Below are 18,906 nucleotides of genomic sequence, written 5' to 3'. Positions count from 1 at the left end.
AAACCAATTCATCTGACACTTTCTTAGTCTCCCCAACTGGCTTTTGTAGTACGATGTTTTGAAACGTCTCGATTGGCATTTTTACTACTAAATTTAAACATTTCCCTAAGATTTTTTCTTCTTCTAAAAATCAAAGTCAGTACATTTAACACTTTCTTTTTACTCCAAGCCAAACTAATCCGAAGTAACCCAAAGTGGCATAAAGTGACCTGAACCGACCTGAAGCTACTCAAAGTGACCTAAACATTATTTTTTACAATCTAAAAGACACTTTACTAAATAAAAATGAAACTCTTAATCAAATCCGATAGGATTTGACCACATTTACCAGTTTTTAAAAAACTAATTGATGATAAAGTACTAAAATGTGACATTTTTTCAAAATACAATTCTTGAGTAGTGCAATTTTTAATTTTTTCAAAAGCAACACCTTAAATTTGGGGTAAGTTTTCTAAACTTAAGATAACTCTATCAAGTGACCCCCTATACATCTCAGTTTTAAATGTAGATTTTATTTTATTTTTCCTAAGCGAGATACACAAAATAATATCACTAGATCTTGTAAAGATCCCTTAATAGGGGATATTCATTAATCCAGCAATTATAATATGTCCATCTCGAGTAAAAGTAAATCGTGCAAACTCTCAATTTTTTACAGTTGTTTCGTGTTTGGTAAATTTCCATCATAACATTTCCTCCCGATTTCCATACTGGGTCACTCGCGACAAATAATCGCACTATAAAAATACCAGTCGTGTCTAAAAAATGCAACCGCCTTTGGCAAACTCCGTCGAAGAATGAAAGAGACCAGAAGAGAGAACTACCCTCCGGCTCGGTTCGGCCAACTTGACGAGAAACTCCTTCAAGTTAATTTCCACCAGGTCGACTCACTCCCAATCCTCTCTCGTCCAATCTCTCCATGTCTTCACCTTCTTGGACGAACCTCCGACTCTTCAAGTGTGTCAGTGTGCCGCTGCTGGATCTCCAGCCGGCAGCATCTTGCATTCATGTCGAAACTCCGGTGCAATGCGGGACTCCGGTGATCGCATCCGTCGCGAGAGAACTTCTCCGACGAGTTCGAGAACGGTGTTGAGACGAGTGCTGGTGCTATCCGAGGGGCGGCAGTTCAGAGAGGCGGCGGCTGTCTTGCAAAAGCTCAATTGTAATAGTGTGGCGGCGGTGGCGGCCGATCTGCCCCTCGACTTTCTCGCCGAGGGGTTGCCACATTCGGCGCAACTGCTGGAGACGCTCTTCAATAAGTGAGTGACAAAAAAAGCGTATTTCAACACCAATTCGGGTGCTGAAATAGACTAGTACAATTTATTTTATATAGGTTGGTAATGCTGATTTTCAGCGGGTTTTGAGCGATTTCTCTTTGTCAAGTGGTGTGCATAAAATATTTGCTGTTTTCATTGTTAATTCAAAAATCTGGTGTAAACATCACACGACTTTCCTTATCCTACTTATTTGGAAAACATCCTAATAACGATAATAATTTAGTGTAACTTTTGAGTTAGTGCCAACTGCCGGATTACGATGTTTTGAAAAGTCTGGATTGACATTTTTTGCAATTGTTTGCAATGTTTTTTTGCAATTCTAGATTTTTTTTAATTCGGTACATCTGATACTTTCTTAGTCTCCCCAACTGTCTTTTGTAGCACGATGTTTTGAAACGTATTGATTGACATTTTTACTACTAGATTTAAACATTTCCCTACGAATTTTTTTCTTTTGAAAATCAAGAAGTCAGTACATTTAACACTTTCTTTTTACTCTAAGCCAAAGTAATCCGAAGTAACCCGAAATGACCTAAACATTATTTTTTACAATCTAAAAGACACTTTACCTCAAAGAAAAAATTTTGAAAAATATTCGAGACTTGACACTTTGAAAATCGAATTTTTCAAACATTTATCACCAACTACCACCTTATTAGGGCAAAAGTTCCTCAATATTGAAAAATTGACTTTTATGTTAAAAAGGTACAAAAATGCGCAAAATAGAAAAAATAGCATAAAAACCTTCCACAAAATTTGCCTTACGAAACGCGTTCTTTAATATATAGGGTGTTTCAATGAAAACGAGCCACCCTAAATATCTCAGAAACTAAAAGGACTTTGCAAAAACGCTGAAACAGGTCGATTGACGTAACTTTTAAAGCACCCTCAGTAACCCCTTAACCCCCACGCACCCCAACTTTAAAAATTTAAATGGCACTACCCTACTTGTAGCACATCAAATGAAAGCAATTTTAGCAAGGTTTTCAAAACTTTATACCAAAATTGAATCTAACCATCCATTCATGGGATGGGTGTTCTAATAGAAACGAATCATCTTAGAAAAATTTGCAAAAAAAACCTGAAACAGGTTAATTTTGTTTTTGACATTTTTGACCCAATTTTAAAAGCACCTTCACTAACCTTTTAACCTCTATGCCACTTAACTCTTAAGTGTCAAAGAGCACCAACCACTAGTGATACAAAAAATTAAAACACTTTTAAAATGCTCTTTAAAAGCTTTTTTCCAAAAAGAAATGATTTTTATACATTCATAAAATATCGGCAAAAAAATAATCTTTTAGCAGTCAGTATGCACAAAGGGACTTAAGAACTATATTGCTATTTTTTAGATACTTACATTAAATTGTAAGAAACGTTATTACCCCCTGTCCTTTAGTCCAATTATTTTGACAATAAAATAAAGAAATAAAAATAAGTTTGTTACAGCTTCAATAATACTTATAATTTATTTTAATAGTTTTTATTAGAAGTAATTACTAATTAGAAACATAATTTTTTGCGAATATCTTATGAATAGATAATCCCATTCAACTTTAGAAAAGAGGTTCAAAGAACATTAAAAACACTTTTATTTGATCTGTCGCAAGTGAGTCGGTGTCATTTAAAATTTCGAAATTGATTTGGAAAAAGTTAAAGGGGGTGCTTTTAAAATTGTGTCAAAAAATGTCTTTTTTAAAAACAAAATTATCCCGTTTCGTTTTTTTTTGCAAATTCTTTCTGGATTGTTTTTATTAGAACACCCTGTATCTCATGAATGGATGGTCTGATTCAATTTTGGTAAAAAGTTTTGAAAAGCTTGTTAAAACAGCTTTCATTTAATGTGCCACAAGTAGGGTAGTACTATTTAAATTTTTAAAGTTGGGGTGTGTGGGGGTTAAAGGGTTACTGGAGGTGATTTAAAAATTATGTCAAAAAATGTCCCCTTCAGAAACAAAATCGACCTGTTTCGGCGTTTTTGCAAAGTATTTTTAGTTTCTGAGATATTCGGGGTGGCTCGTTTTCATTGGAACATCCTGTAGGTACTAATTCAAAAACTGTTACTCTAGGTCATCTTTTCCTAGCAAAAATGCTGCAATATAAATAAAATAAATTCCAAAAAACACAACTTTTAAGTGTTTTGTGCTTTTTTAGTAAGAAGTTTGAAAAAACTGCGCACTGTTTTAATAAGACATGAACAGAGTTTTAATCAAGATTTTAATAGTAGATGAATTTCCCTTTCGGACCCTCGAACTTGTTCGGACCTCTCGAATCGAGTAAAAGTTATCCCATTTAACTTATCAAGATGTGTTTGATTTAAAGAAGAGTAATAGCGTGCCATTCCTTTTTCTTGTTTAATGAAGAAGGACGATGTTTTTGTTTGCCTTCGCGTGTCTTCTTCAATTACCCAAGAGGAATGAAGCGTGGCGGAATTTGATGATTTTATTGTAATGTCAATTTGCATGGCTTTTTCACGCACAGAGTTACCGTTTTCGTAAACAGTTAGAGGGATTTTATCACGTAGTTGGTGAAAGAAGAAAAAAATTCTTCAAATAACATTTACAAAAATTGATGACAATATTTTAATTGCAGGTTTTTTGATTTATGATCGTGTTTTCAGTACGACCGTTATACTGAGAGGAAACGATTTACTTTCTTCGGTTTCCTTTAGTCCAATATGACCTCAATCGATCAAAAACAAACAAGTTATACTAGACCCGATTATTTCTCATTTGGCGTGTTTTCTTTTTCAAAAAAAACATCTGCTAGTTTAGAAAAAGAATCTCTATTATTTATAAACTAGCAACTGTGTTATTATTTTATACTTAACACTCTAACACATTCATAAAACTCCGTTATTTTCACACGTGCAATTCTCGAAATCCCAGAATTGTTTCATATTTTTTTACTGTTAATTAGTTGAAATTGAGACAAAGCTCTAGTTTTTACTTTTTAGGTTAATAACATCAGGTCAAAGGCCAAATGTGAACGCCGAACAAGTGCTCTGGCAATTGGTCAAACTGTTCGCCTCACATGAAGACCCAACGCTCAAGACCAAAGTTGCAAGATTAATACAAATCCTCGTCGACTATCAACCGGAATTTCATCGAATTTTATCAACAAAGAAAAAAGCTCTCGAACATGCTATACAAGGTGAGAATAAAAAAAAGATACTTTCTCTCCTCAAATAAATACTCAATTTGTGTTTGGAAAATTAGCAACTATTAACACAACCACAATAATTAGAAAGTGTACAAACACGTATTGTGTTGATGAGAAACGGACGGTGAAATCCTGCGGAACAATAGCAAAGACAGATTTATTACACAGAATCTCCTAATCTCATTCTGATTATTATCAATTAAAAAATCACCCGCCACTGGTGTGCTATATTGTTACCATGACGACGTTTATCTTTTTAGCTTTTATTACCATGGTAACATTAAATTTTATTAGATTTCCATGGCAACGGAGTGAATTTACTAGCCATAGGCGACTCGTCTGGGATTGAAAATGGGTTTTTTGATAGGTTTGGGGTGCCACGGTTTGACCCCCGACGCCAGCGGCTTGACCCACCTCCATGTGGCCATCAAAGCTGAACTCCACCGTCACATCGATGCCTACAAAAACGCTCTCCACCGACTTGATGAACTTGGCCTTGCCGCTGCCAACTCCAAGAAGCCCGTGGATGCTTCCCACCAAAGACTCCTCGCCTTGCATCATTCCGAAGTCCAGCAACGACTCATTGACAATAAAACACTTCTCACCATCCTCGACAAGCCCGATTTGAAGCAATTGCGACCGTTGGTCGACACTTTGGCCACAAGAGTGCAAAATGACAAAGAGGCGCTTTTCTGCGTGTCGCAACTCAAGAGGTTTGTTCCCTTTTGGTTTAGTTAAATTTTGCAAATATCGATTTTAGGTTACATCCGAGCTGTGAGGAGAAACCTGTAGCTGCTCTACTGATGGCTTTTGCACGAGGATGTGGCGCCCTCTTGGAGCTTATGCAGACTCCGGAGAGTCCTTGCAGCAGCGATGGGTATCACTCGGAATCGGAACAGGATAATGATCGAGGGTGAGGGGGATTTTTTAGAGGAGAAAATCGATTTTAATTTTGATTAATTTAATAAAACATTTCGTATTACAAGTCTTGGAGTTTAATTAAACTAATTGCTGCTAGATTGGCCGTATGCGAGGATTAGAATCGGCAAATTAAATGGATAAAATAGAGAGTTGCTCGATAATAATAATTATTATAAGCCGACACGCAAATTATGATTTGTCTTTGAAATAATTGAATTTTCCGAGATTTCGTGACGAAATTCACAAGCTTGACTTGCATTAAAAAAAATTTCACCTTTATAATAATAAAAAATGTTGATGTTATTATTGTCGTAAAATTTGCCTCGTTTCGGAAATGGTTATTCGTGTAAACACACATATCGGATTTTCGATCGCAGTAAGCATTAAAAAACAGCAAAGCATCGAAACAATCGAATCAAACCGATTTCCACTAACGCTAGACCTGTCTCTAATTGACTCGTCGTCATGGCAACATTGAATTCAAATGTTTCACTACTAGTGGTAACTCGATATTTGATGTTTTTGAGTAAAATTGCTTGTCACTCAACTCTTTGGTTTGTTTTTAGGAAAGACCTCGTTGGTCGCTACGCCTCCCTCTACTACCAACACCGTCCTCGAGCCCTCGAAGCCCTCGATTCCCTTCCCGAGTTAGCCCACGCCACTCAACTCAAATCGAAAATCCTTTTCTCGGTGGTTGTCGTAAGTAATTCGATTAGTAAATTGGGCGTAAAGTAACGAGGGTTCGTAGCTCGCTTTCAGAACCTGCAAGAATCTACGCGATACAAAATTGAAAGAGACATTCCGAAATCTGCATTTGGATTGTAGGACAACTGCTGGTCATCATCTTCGCGATGATGTTGTGAGGTGTTTGGCCGCCTGCGCCGAGAGTTATCCTCTGGGGGAGGCCGAGCACCAGGTGCGAGCCCTGGTGTGCGATACTCTTAAAGAGTACAAGTGTTTGGAGACGTGTGCGACGTTGAGGAGGTATGTGGGGGACGTCACCAGAGTGGCATGGCTTTTGGTCAATCAAGTACCGGGATATGAGCTCGATACGGATTTCCAGACACCAGTGAGGCTTAAAAATGATAGACATCAGAGACACCACTCGGCTGATAGGAGCAGTGATGTAGTCAAAGGGTATCTATGGCCGGCTTTGATTTTGCAGAATGTTTGCGTGTATAAGGCCGTTGTGGTCACTGGAGGGACCTGAGAAGGCTACTTATTTTTTACAAATTTAATTTACTCAACTGTATTACTTTGTATTTTGTAAATATTATCGCATTACGTTTTATCAATAAACTAAATAAAAGTTTATTCGTCGTTTTAATTACATCAACAGTCCCATTATCGACGAGTTGGGTTTCTTGAGGGAAGGCTTCCGTTATATCGCATACTAAATTTGGTGAAATGGTCGAAAGATTATAATTTAATCTAATCGCTGATTCCTTATTGATAAGTGACCTTTATCGAATAAATTTCACCTTCCTTCAATGCAGTGAATACAAACGAATTTAGTGGAAGTGAAACCGAATTTGTATTTATAGTAAGTGTGACTTACAGTACATTTATTGCATCTCTCATTAGGATTCAAGGTTCTTGAAATGAGGTGTCTCAAAATGTCTCCAAATACTAGCTTGTACCCGTGATTTAGATATAAACTTTTGTTGTTTTTCAAAGAAGAAATGTGAAGTTAGTCTGTTGATCTATTTTTTTTCTTGATTCATTAACTCAAACAACGCAGAAGCAGAAAGCGAATTCTTAAGAAAATGACGAATGTACGTTACCATCGCTTACACCCCATTTCACCTCGTTGAATTTTCAAAAAGTGCACTTCCACTCCCACAAAAATCAAAATTCTAAATTTCATGTATATATTTTCGTTTAAATGGGTGCACCTTATTTCATCCCATTATAGGTTGGTTTTTGAGAAGTGTCTTCACTCTATCTATTTTCCAAATTTCATGTTTTATCTTCGTTTAAACGTGTACATCCTATTTCACCTCCTTAGAAACTGATTTTTAAAAATCTAGTCTTAGTGCCCCTTTACAACTGCTAAAGAACATATCGTTCAAATTTTATGTTTCTATCTTCGTTTAATCGTTGGCAAACCCATTTCACCCTCTTATAAATATATTTTCAAAAAATCATTTCTTGGTGGATCTCTGCACTCTCTAAGGAATATGTTTCTTAAATTTTATATTTTTACCTTCGTTTAAATGTTTACACCCAATTTCACCCCCTAAGAAATTGGTTTTCGAAAAATTCTTTCTTAGCAGACATCTACATGCTCTAAGGAACATATCAAATTTCATGTTTTTATTTTTGTTTAAACGTATACACCCCGTTTCACCTCCTTTTCTAAGGGAGCAAATAAGTTTTTAATTATTATTTTTGAAATGCACCTTTACAACCGCTAAGGAACATATCTTCCAATTTTTTTGTTTCTATCTACGTTTAAATATTTACACCCTATATCACCCCCGTAGAGATTAATTTTCGAAAAATCCTTTCTTAGAGCATTTGACAACCTTTAAGAAACATATCTGAAAAATTTAATGTTTCTATTTTTGTTTAAACGTATACACCCCGTTCTTCCAATTTTTTTTGTTTTTATCTTTGTTTAAAAGTTTACACCCCATCTCAACCTCCTCAGAGATTGTTTTTTTTTTAATCCTTTCTTAGCGGACCTCTACACCTTCTAAGAAACATATCTGCCAAATTTCATATTTCTAGCTTCAGTGGTCAGGTTTAGGCTGTCCGTTGTCTGTCAGTCAGTCACGGAACTCTTTTAAATATATACCAGGTGAATAAAAAGTAGAAACGAAGCGTTTTTCTCGTAAACTAACCACTTTACAAAAAAAAATAATTAGTGTAGCGTAAAGTCCAATTAAAATGTGACCATTTATCAAGAATAACATTTTTCGAAATTTCTTTTAGTTTTCGAGTTCTGAAAAAAAAATTTTTTTTTAATGGCAACCCAGTATGGTAATTTTTTTAATTAAAGATTATGATCTAAAAATGACCTCTAATTAAACAGAATTGTTTTCTAGTCAGTACTTTTTTTTTAATAAATTGTTAAAGTTGCGTTCCGAGCCCATCACGAAGATTTTCCGAACTTGAACGAGGGAGTCGTTTCATGACTTTGGTCGTTGGTTTTTGGTGCAGGTGCTTTGGGGTGGTTCCGGATGGATCAAAAAATGTAAAAACAAATCATTTTCTTCTATTTTTAGTCCATTCGAAACCACCCCAAAGCACCTGCATAGAAATCAGCGCTCTCCCATGATGAAAAGCATGAAACAACCACTTCGGTTAAGTTCGGAAAATCTTCGTGATGAGCTCGGAACGCAACTTTAACAATTAATTAAAAAAAAAGTACTGGCTAAAAAACAATTTTATTTAATTAAAGGTCATTTTTAGATCATAATCTTTAATTAAAAAAATTATCATGGTGGGTTGCCATTTAAAAAAAAATTTTTTTTCTAAAACCCGAAAACTAATAGAAATTTCGAAAAATGTTATTCTTGATAAATGATCACATTTTAATTGGACTTTACGCTACACTAATTATTTTTTTTGTAAAGTGGTTAGTTTACGAGAAAAACGCTTCGTTCCATACTTTTTATTCACCTGGTAGATTAAAATCTTCAAAATACTTTTTGTACAAATATCAATCTTAAAATTTGTGTTAATTTAAAAAGACTAATTTTTTTTGCCATGGCACAGTGTTTGGGTTGTGTTCGAGTGTATATTTTTTTTAATGATGTTTCATGTTTAATTTTTTGTTTAACTCTTCCATTCAATGTTGAAATTTTTCGTGTTACATTTGAAAATCGATCGTTTCGAAAAAGCCCTCGTCCCCCACCCGTCGGTCACCGCCGCATCACCTCCTCGTGTGAACCTCTCCGTAGTTCTCTTTTCGTCCTAGTGGTGGTGTCGCGTTCGGTAGATAGATAGACAGACGACGCGTGTCGGTAGTAAAGTCGGTGAAATTTGCAGAGAAAGTCGTCGTCGAGTGCGTCAGGGTGGCATTCCGAGGGTTGCAGACACACCCCGAAGCGGCGGCAGCATCCCCTTGGGTGCGCATCGAGGGTGCAAGTGCATCAGCCCGACCCCCAACCACCCCCATAATTAATGGAAACGGGTCGTTTACGGCCCGACCCGCCGGGTAAAAACAACCACCAAACTGGAACTCATGGAATTGGAAAATATCGTCGCCAACACAGTCTATCTAAAAGCGAGAGAGGGTGAGTCCACACACATTCTAGGGATGCGAATTCGAAAACCATTTTCTTCTTCTTCTGCAGGTGGTTCCGATAGTAATAAAGGCAAGAGTAAGAAGTGGAGGAAGATTCTGCAGTTTCCCCACATCTCGCAGTGTATAGATCTTATCAACAAAATAGGTGAGTAGCACGGTTTCTAACACTTGGGGGACCCCCAATACCAAAGTGAGGTTAGGTGCAACTGCCATTACTGCTCACTTTAATTTACAACAATTATAACTAAAACATTACTAAATTAACACTTAAATACTTTTCTCATTCATTGTTACCCGATTTTTTTTAACAATTATCACAATTTTACTAAACGAAAAGAAATTCGTTGACACTTGTCACTCAAAAGAGCAAACTTGATAATTGCATAATTTATTTTTTTTATGACAGGTCAGTGGCGTAGTATTTTTTCAAAAAAAAAGATAAAGTCTGAATTTCAATAATAAATCATTGCTATCAGTGAAACACCCACTTTGACATTTTATTCAAAACTCGTTTGTCACCATTCACGAATTGTAAACTAACTTAAATAATATTTATAATTCTCAAAAAAATGGTATTTCAAATAAAAATCTTGATTTACATTAATGCGTTGGATTATTAGATCGTCTAGACACTCTAGACGTTCAGATTGGATTCGTACAAAGAGACGAAAAACTTTAAATTCCGTTCGAAAATAATCACAAAATAATAAACAAATTAGAGTTAATTTCCGATTGATATCAAGGTCAACAGTTTCATTTAACCTCAAGTTTGTAATACTCTATTTACGCTTTTTGTAATTATTTTTAATTTATTTTGCTTCCAAACGGTTTTAAATAAAGTCAGCTATGACGTCAGTTTTAAAATTGGTTTCCATAGAGACATATAAATTTATTCGCGCCAAGATTTGAATATGAAATAAAAATTTAATGAAAATCGAAATCAATTCTCAAGGCAAAGCTCCCGAAAAAGCCGCAAATGGGAAATTCGTCCGACGTCAATCGGCAATTCGCGGCTGGACGTCCTATTCTGATAACGAAACAATTTCCTCTGAAATCTTTCTTTTTTTTTCGTAGTATGCGTTTCGTTGAAATTCTCTCACGTAATCGCAAGCTGTTTCTTTATTGATATCCCGGAAACTACCCTCCTAAAACCGAAAGTAAACTCGCAGATGCGCACAGATTATGGATCTGTTTGTTCCCGAATCGTTGAAAAATTCCTCGCGAATTTTGCATGATATTGACATCATCGAAATTAAAATGCGGACTTTGTAATCACTTGTGGCTTGTTTTTAATCGAAGAAGTTTGCAATAAAATTATTTTTATTCGAGTGCTTTGAAGTCGGTTCGTTTATCTCTTGTGCTTACAGATTTACCACTTGGGCGCGAGATTTTTCTTTATAAATACGACACCGGGCCTTTGTTTGGTAAAATTCTGTGTTTTTCACTTTCCAAAGAGAGAGAGAGAGAAAAATTGTAGAAAGTTATGCAAATTGGTGTTTGGTATTCCGTGCAAAAATCGCTCGTTTTGTTCTCTTCGAGACGACAGTTTGAATTAAAATAAATTGATTGATGTGTTGATTTTTGTAGATGTTCGCTACGAGTACGTGGTGGACCAGCAGCCCATCGGGAAGCTCCTTTTCGAGCAATGGTGCGAAATAAAACGTCATGAATACCACCGTTGTGTCAAGTTCCTCGACGTCGCAAAACGCTATGAAGTTGAAACGGACGAACAACGTTTGGAATTGGCAAACGCCATCAAAAAAGAATTCATGGTCGGCGCGGAGGGGGAGGAAAATATTTCGCTTCCGGAAGTCGGACTTGTGCTTTCGACGAGTGATAAACTAACAAACGGACATAAAGACTTATTTGCACCGTGCGTGCAAGCGGTTAAAGCCTGTCTAGCAGGCGAACCCTTCAGGGAATTTACTAATTCAATGTATTTTCATCGGTACCTGCAGTGGAAGTGGCTGGAAGCACAACCGGTCACTTATAAGACTTTTAGGATGTATCGCGTCTTGGGCAAGGGCGGATTCGGAGAGGTCTGCGCTTGTCAGGTGAGCAAATAAATACTAAATTGCACGTCTTTGAAACGCAATCGATACAACCAAAACTCACTTTTTACTACAAAAAAAAAAAATTCTTTCGATTAAAATCTTTAATAATTGCGTTGTTTATGCGAAAACGCAGCTAAATTACACCGTGTACGTCTTTGTAATGGAGATTCACACATCAATATCCCCTCATTCATGTTCCGGATGAGAAGGGTAGGTATTAAATAATGTGCTGACGGGAACGATTTTCGTTGTAAAAGTGTGCTCCTTATGAAAAACCGGCTTTAAAATTTTTTCCACAGCTTTTACGGTCGCCTGTTCATATTTTTATATGGCGTTTTTTCGTGAAAAGAGCCTTTTAGAATGTCGAAGGTTGCAAGAAATGAGATCATTTTGACGGGTTATAAAAATAGTGCAAATGACGATGTGTAGCTGTTACGAGAAAATAGCCCAGGGCTTTATATATTTTTTTTTTTTTCACTTTGGTCTGGATTTGAAAGTCCAGGGTTTGCACCCCGTTCAGGACCAATTTTTTTTTTTCCATAAATAATCAACAGTCTAGGTTTCTACCAAAAGCATGCTTATGGCACCGTGAAATTGACACACGATACACGTGGTTTAATCACAAATTTGATTGGAGTGGAAATTCGTCCAATTAGAGCGACGATGTGGAAAATCGTCGAAGAAAAGAAACTTTGACGCATTCATTAATGCGGGGCGTTAATTTCAACAAAACTTGCACAAGTAATTCCAATTACAAAAAAATCCACTGAAATTTCAGTAATTCCAACAAAATTTTATTGTTTTTAAATTAATTCCTATAATTCCCAATTAATTATCGTAATTCCACAATAATTCCTGCAATTCCAAATTAATTTCGATAGTTTTAAGAAATTCAACGTGATTTTTAAAAGAATAAATTATCGCCGATAATTCTAAAAAAAAATTCTAATGGATCCAAAAAAAATTCAGTAATTCTAGAAACATTTTAATAATTTACAAATAATTACGGTAATTCAATTCCAGTAATTTTACTATTCCATTGTTTTTAGATTGATTCGTATAATTTTAAATTAATTTCTGTAATTACAACTTAATTTTCGTAATGTTGTAGTTTTTAAATAATTCCTGTAATTTTAATTAATTGCTATAGTTCCAAAAAATTTAACAAAATTCTAGTAGTTCTAAAAAAAATCAGTAATTTCAGAAAAATTTCACCAAAATTCAATTTCAGTAATTTCTTATTAATCCATTGTTTTGAGATTAATTTCTACAATTCCAAATCAATTTCTGTAATTCCAATTTAATTAACTTTCTTATAATTCCCAATTAATTGTCATTATTCCAAAATAATTCCTACAATTCCAAATTAAATCCGATAGTTTTAAGATATTCAACGTGATTTTCAAAAGAATAAATTCTAGTATGTAATTCTAGAAAAAATTTTGTAATTTACAAATAATTCCCATAATTCAATTCCAGTAATTGTGTAATTCTAATATTTTTGATTGATTCGTATAATTTTAAATTAATTTCTGTAATTACAACTTAATTACTTAATTTCTGTTATTATTTTCGATAATTCCAAAAAGAATTTCCAGTACTTCTGAAACAAAATAGTAATTTGAAAAAAAAAACCAGTAATTTACAAATAATTCCGATAAGTAATTTCAAAAAAATCTACCGAAATTTAATTTCAATAATTCTATTAATCCATCGTAATTCCATTGTTGTCGGATTAATTCCTACACTTTAAAATTAATTTTTGAATTACAACTTAATTCCAACATAATTGCGGTAATTCCAACTTAATTTTTAATATCAAAATAATTTTTGTAATTTCAAATTAATTACGATACTTCTAAAGTATTTAACGTAATTTTTGTAATTTACAAGTAGTTCCGGTAATTCAATAATTCTAGTAACATCTTAATTTTCCTAGTTTTTAAATTATTCGTGTAATTTTAAATTAAAAGAATACTAGTAGTTCTAAAAAAAATCCAGTAATTTTAGAAAATTTTCACCAAGTTTCAATTTCAGTAATCCAATTATTTCATATTAATTTTTACAATTCCAAATTAATGTCTGTAATTCCAACTTAATTATCGTAATTCTAAAATAATTCAAATTAACTCCGATAGTTTTAACGCAATTTTCAAAAGAAATTATTTCCGATTAATCTTAAAAAAATCAGTAATACAAGAAAAATTCCATTAATTCACAGAGCCAATCTAAAAATAATTTTAATAATTCCAAATAATTCCAAGCAATTACGATTAAATTCATTAAACTAATTCCAGAGTTAACGGCCCCTCGGCAAAATCTGACAAGTTGAGTCAATTTCGGAGAGAGTAAAAGTACCATATTTGGTCGTGCAAATGTACGATGATTAATGTTTCATAATTGATATAATATTCCGGACTGTCCGGTACTATTGACCTTGAATGAATCACCAGATTCGAAATTTTTACAAACTAGGCCAACAATTAATATTCATTTTGACAGTTTATCTAATTGACAACGAGCAAAATTTTGACAGAATAAACAGTGTGTTTCCAAGGCAACAAGCGTTAATAGGTATTGACCTTGTCCGTTACGGCATTTTGGAACCGATATTAAATGGTGTTGCAAAATCAATAATCGGCGATTGGCTCAATGTGAATTTATGTTGGTGCATCTCTTAATTGAAATTTGTGTTCCGGGTCTAATTAAAATTAATTTCGTTCGATTTGGAGCAATACTAGTGTGTAAATACCCCAAAACAAACTTTTCCAGGTTCTAATCCGATTTTAAGAATAACATTCCACACGCACGTTTCGCCTTAATTGCCCTTCTTCTCATGATTTCAGGTGCGAGCGACTGGTAAAATGTACGCGTGTAAAAAGCTGGAAAAGAAACGAATAAAGAAACGCAAAGGCGAAGCGATGGTCCTGATCGAGAAGCAGATATTGCAGAAGATCAATTCACGATTCGTTGTGAATCTTGCCTACGCTTACGAAACGAAAGACGCCCTTTGTCTAGTCTTGACGATAATGAATGGTGGCGATTTAAAGTTTCACATCTACAATATGGGCGGAGAACCGGGATTGGACATTGCAAGGGCGAGATTTTACGCAGCTGAAGTCGTCTGCGGACTTGATCATTTGCATCAGCAGGTAATTGGCGAGGAAAATTAAGACTTTTAAAGTTTTATTTTGTTGGAAACGACTCGAGCGTGGGAAAAGTGGTAATTAGATCTTTGTTTTACTCGATTGCACCACTTGACTACTTTGATTACGGAAAATAAACGACTTTTGCGATGCTCAAGCTTTCACTCGTCCAAAACTTTATTTTTGAGGAGGTCGGATGTGTGTTTATCATTTTTCTATTGATTAAGACTATAAAAACAGGAAAAACGCGTTGATAATAAATCGAGTGGGATTTTTGTCGTAGTACGCTTTCAGATTATTCCCGAATTTTTTTTTTTAATTACGGCTTTTATACTCTTTTTTATATTAATGTGCATCAAGTAGGTTGCAGAAGTCTAAATGCATCTTTAATTTAAGGGCCGATTCATACATTAATGTCATTCAGAACAAATTTAATCACATCAATAATGACAAAAATCTGTATGTTTGCAACCCTATGTTAATTATTTTTAATTACTTTTTGCTACCTGGGGTAAAAAAATATTTTTAGAAAAAATTGAGGTTAGGATTGTTTGAATTTTTTCAAGGTTGCCACCTTTCAACGACTACTTCGATCCACGTAATATGAAAACAAGTACAGGGTGCTGCATTTTGGATGTCCGCATAGGGAATCTCCGAAACTAAGAGGTTTAGCCAAAAACGAGTAATGCATTCTCTGGCTCATTTTTTGAAAAAATAATATTGGTGAAAACCGCATCTTGCTACCGTCTTTTGTTTTCGACTTACAGACAAAAGTTGACATTTTGGCGAAATCTTAAAAAAATCATATCTTCGTTATTATAGAAGATACGGATTTGAAATAAAGACATTATATAGGCACTTTTTACGACGAATTTAATAATGTAGTTAACTATTTTTTTCTGTTATTTGTTTAGCCGCAATAAGTTTGTATTTTTTTAAATGGAAATCATATGCGGCTATGGCAATTTTGAAAAGCTTATTTTTTTCTGATCTAAAAAATATATATTTGTAACAAAATATTTTTTATAATTATACTTAAGAAATGAAATACATATTTTGTTTGATAATAGTTGGCCATGGAAAAACTATTTCACTCCAAATGTATAAATAGTAATCAATCAAATAGATGAAAAATAGATAAAATTATAGAAATTAAAAAAATACGATACGTTAGAAGTATTGAACAAATATGCGACCGCCTCAGAATAAAATTATTACATATTTTTGAAAAATCGAAAAATAAGAAAAACAAATGTGTCAACAGTCAACACAATTAGAAAAAACATTTTTTTGATGGTCTAATTGAGGTAGGATAACGTTCCACATAGACGGAATTTGAGTATATGAATAGTCATATCGTCATTTTTGTGTCATATAAAATATATTTTATTGAAGAATTAAAGCGGTTTTTTTTTACAACACTCTATGTATCACTAGAAGTTGCAATAGTAATGTTACGAGTAGTTTGTTTAAAAACAAAGAAATGTTATTACATGCCAATAAGTTGATTTACAATTTATTTTGCATTTTTTTCATTACTTAGTACTTAGAAAACTCTTTCATTAGTAATACTGGTTGAATAATATAGTTTAAATCCTTTTAGTTTACAATGCAACATTTTTTCATGGCCAACTGCGAACAAAAATCAAAGATAATTTTTTGCTAAAAATGTATTATAATAATTTGTTACAAATATATATTTTTTAGATAAGAAAAAAACAAGCTTTTTAAAAATGACATAGCCATCTATGATTCCCATTTAAAAAAATATAAGTTTATTTTATTACGGCTAAACAAACAACTGAAAAAAATTGTTAACTACATTATTAAATTCTACGAAAAAAAGTGCCTGTATAATATGTTTATTTCAAATCTGTGTCTTCTATAATAAGGAAGATATGAATTTTTTTAGATTTCGCTAAAATGTCAATTTTTGTCTATAAGTCGAAAACAAGAGACGATAGCGGGATGCGGTTTTAACCAATATTATTTTCTCAAAAAATGAGCCCCAGAATGTATTACTCGTTTTTGGCTAAACCTCTTAGTTTCGGAGATTCCCTATTCGGACATCCAAAATGCAGCACCCTGTATAGTTTCAATTTGTGTTATTTTGTTCTGTTGGTAATCCCAAATTTCAGTATGTATAGTTATTTGTGCTCGATTTTTGCAAGAAATGAGGCGGGAGGTAAGATAGGATTAGCAGTCTCGTTAACTGGGAGTTTATCTCTCAAGTGTTTAAAATATCCCTCTTAACTTTGTTCCAGGGCATTGTATATAGAGACTGTAAACCCGAAAACATTCTTCTCGACGATGCAGGTCACGTAAGGATCTCAGATTTAGGTTTAGCCGTAGACATCCCTGAAGGAGAATTCGTTAGAGGTAGAGTCGGCACTGTAGGCTACATGGGTAAATAATTCAAAGTCCCCCACTTATCACTTATGTGATAAAATTCCGGTTTCAGCACCTGAAGTTATAGATAACGAACGTTACACATTCAGTCCTGATTGGTTCAGTTTCGGTTGTTTGCTGTATGAGATGATTGAAGGCCAAGCACCGTTTCGAGCACGCAAAGAAAAAGTTAAACGTGAAGAAGTGGATCGGCGAGTGAAATCCGATCAGGAGAAATACTCGTCAAAATTTAGTGAAGATGCCAAATCTTTGTGCCAACAATTACTAGCCAAGAGTCCTGGACAGAGACTGGGAGGCAAAGCGGGACGATATGGGGCTGCTTTAGTCAAACAACACGCTTTTTTTCAGAGTCTTAATTGGAGGAGACTCGAGGCAGGGATGGTCGAACCCCCTTTCGTACCAGATGTACGTTTTTTCCCATTAAAATTTAGTGTGTTAATTGATTTTTGCAGCCTCATGCGGTTTACGCCAAAGACGTGCTCGACATCGAGCAGTTTTCCACCGTCAAAGGCGTGAATATCGACGAAAGCGATTCGTCATTTTATAGCAAATTCAACAGTGGTTGTGTGTCCATACCATGGCAAAATGAAATGATAGAAACAGACTGTTTTAGACAATTAAATGTGTTTGGTGTGAACGGTACAAGAAGCAGCGATTTAATCCTACAACCCGTCACGACGACAGAAAACGAAGGTTGTTTTCCTTTCAGACGAAAGGTGGGTCTAGTCTTGTCACAAACCAAATTTTTAATTAGTTTTTTTACAGAAGAAACAGCTGCCTAGGACCAAGCCCATCCCTATAAACCCCTCCTTGTTACCTCAAATGACAGAGAGCTGATGCCTCTAATAATTGAATTTAATGTCGCACACAACACTTTCCTCCCTGTCTCATATTCGTCTTCCCGCGCACGACGATTGTTACATTTTTTGTATATATTTAAGTGTTGAAGCATGCACAATGCCAGTTTTTGGTAGATGATATATTTTTTATAAGTTACTTTTCGAGTCATCTACTGATGTGGAAACGGTTAGTTGTCTCAAAAAACGTATTTGAATGTTATTTTGTTTTTCATTCCACAATCACGTCACCTAATGGATTAGATAATTGATGTATTTCAAGAAGGAAGAAGCAAAAAGACCTTTTATATTGTTTTATTGTGATATTTTATCTGTGTGTTTATGTCTACCAGGACTTGATTTCAACGGCCCAATTAGTTAAGTTCAAAACAGATTGTAACTTGCCCAAACGAGAATTTGTCTAGATTAAGCTCAAATATTAGGATAGAAAAGAAAAATCCATTAACTTTCAATTCTATGTAGCAATTTGTATCATTTTTTTTTATTTAATTAATTTATATATTTTTTGAGCGACTGTTTTTTGTAAATTTGTTGGTCCGTCATTGTGAGATTAATACAGAGTGAATTTAAAAAAAAAACGTCCAAACGTTTGTATACTCCAGGAAAAAATTCCTGACTCACGTTGACTGTTCAACAGTTTTTTTTTAATTATACCTGTTTTGACTTTGTATTGAAATGATTTTTGATAATTAATTAAACATCTAAATCATAATTGAGTTTTATTTTCAACTTGAGCTCCTCGTCTCTTTGTTTTCGTCATTATTTCGAGTTAAGTAAGAGGCGATAAGAGGTCAACTGTCACTAGCACGCACAACTGGGTTGTTC

At 34.4% G+C, this 18,906-nt stretch overlaps 2 protein-coding genes and 1 long non-coding RNA gene across 3 annotated transcripts; 2 read left to right on the top strand and 1 right to left on the bottom strand.

The window, feature by feature from the left end:
- Positions 1–967: 967 nt before the first annotated feature.
- LOC123015656 lies at positions 968–6,674 on the top strand. The gene is made up of 6 exons (XM_044415527.1): positions 968–1,259; positions 4,234–4,430; positions 4,807–5,152; positions 5,200–5,352; positions 5,927–6,059; positions 6,109–6,674. The coding sequence occupies exons 1-6, from the start codon at positions 1,027–1,029 to the stop codon at positions 6,568–6,570; spliced, it is 1,524 nt and encodes a 507-aa protein (XP_044271462.1). The 5' UTR covers positions 968–1,026; the 3' UTR covers positions 6,571–6,674.
- Positions 6,675–9,117: 2,443 nt separating this feature from the next.
- On the bottom strand, positions 9,118–9,990 carry LOC123015694. The gene is made up of 2 exons (XR_006413398.1): positions 9,910–9,990; positions 9,118–9,859 (listed from the first exon to the last, which is right to left on the bottom strand). It is a non-coding gene; the product is annotated as an uncharacterized LOC123015694 (long non-coding RNA).
- Positions 9,288–18,793, top strand: LOC123015648 (G protein-coupled receptor kinase 2). The gene is made up of 8 exons (XM_044415516.1): positions 9,288–9,604; positions 9,665–9,760; positions 11,203–11,669; positions 14,516–14,821; positions 17,080–17,221; positions 17,277–17,629; positions 17,677–17,940; positions 17,990–18,793. The coding sequence occupies exons 1-8, from the start codon at positions 9,553–9,555 to the stop codon at positions 18,059–18,061; spliced, it is 1,752 nt and encodes a 583-aa protein (XP_044271451.1). The 5' UTR covers positions 9,288–9,552; the 3' UTR covers positions 18,062–18,793.
- Positions 18,794–18,906: the final 113 nt, after the last annotated feature.

Source organism: Tribolium madens, unplaced genomic scaffold (assembly GCF_015345945.1).
Source record: "Tribolium madens isolate multiple individuals breed KSU strain unplaced genomic scaffold, Tmad_KSU_1.1 Scaffold_19;HRSCAF=116;Tcas5.2_LG9, whole genome shotgun sequence".
NCBI lineage: Eukaryota > Metazoa > Arthropoda > Insecta > Coleoptera > Tenebrionidae > Tribolium > Tribolium madens.
Note: the sequence above shows the minus strand (reverse complement) of the source record. Positions and strands in the feature narration are given on the sequence as shown.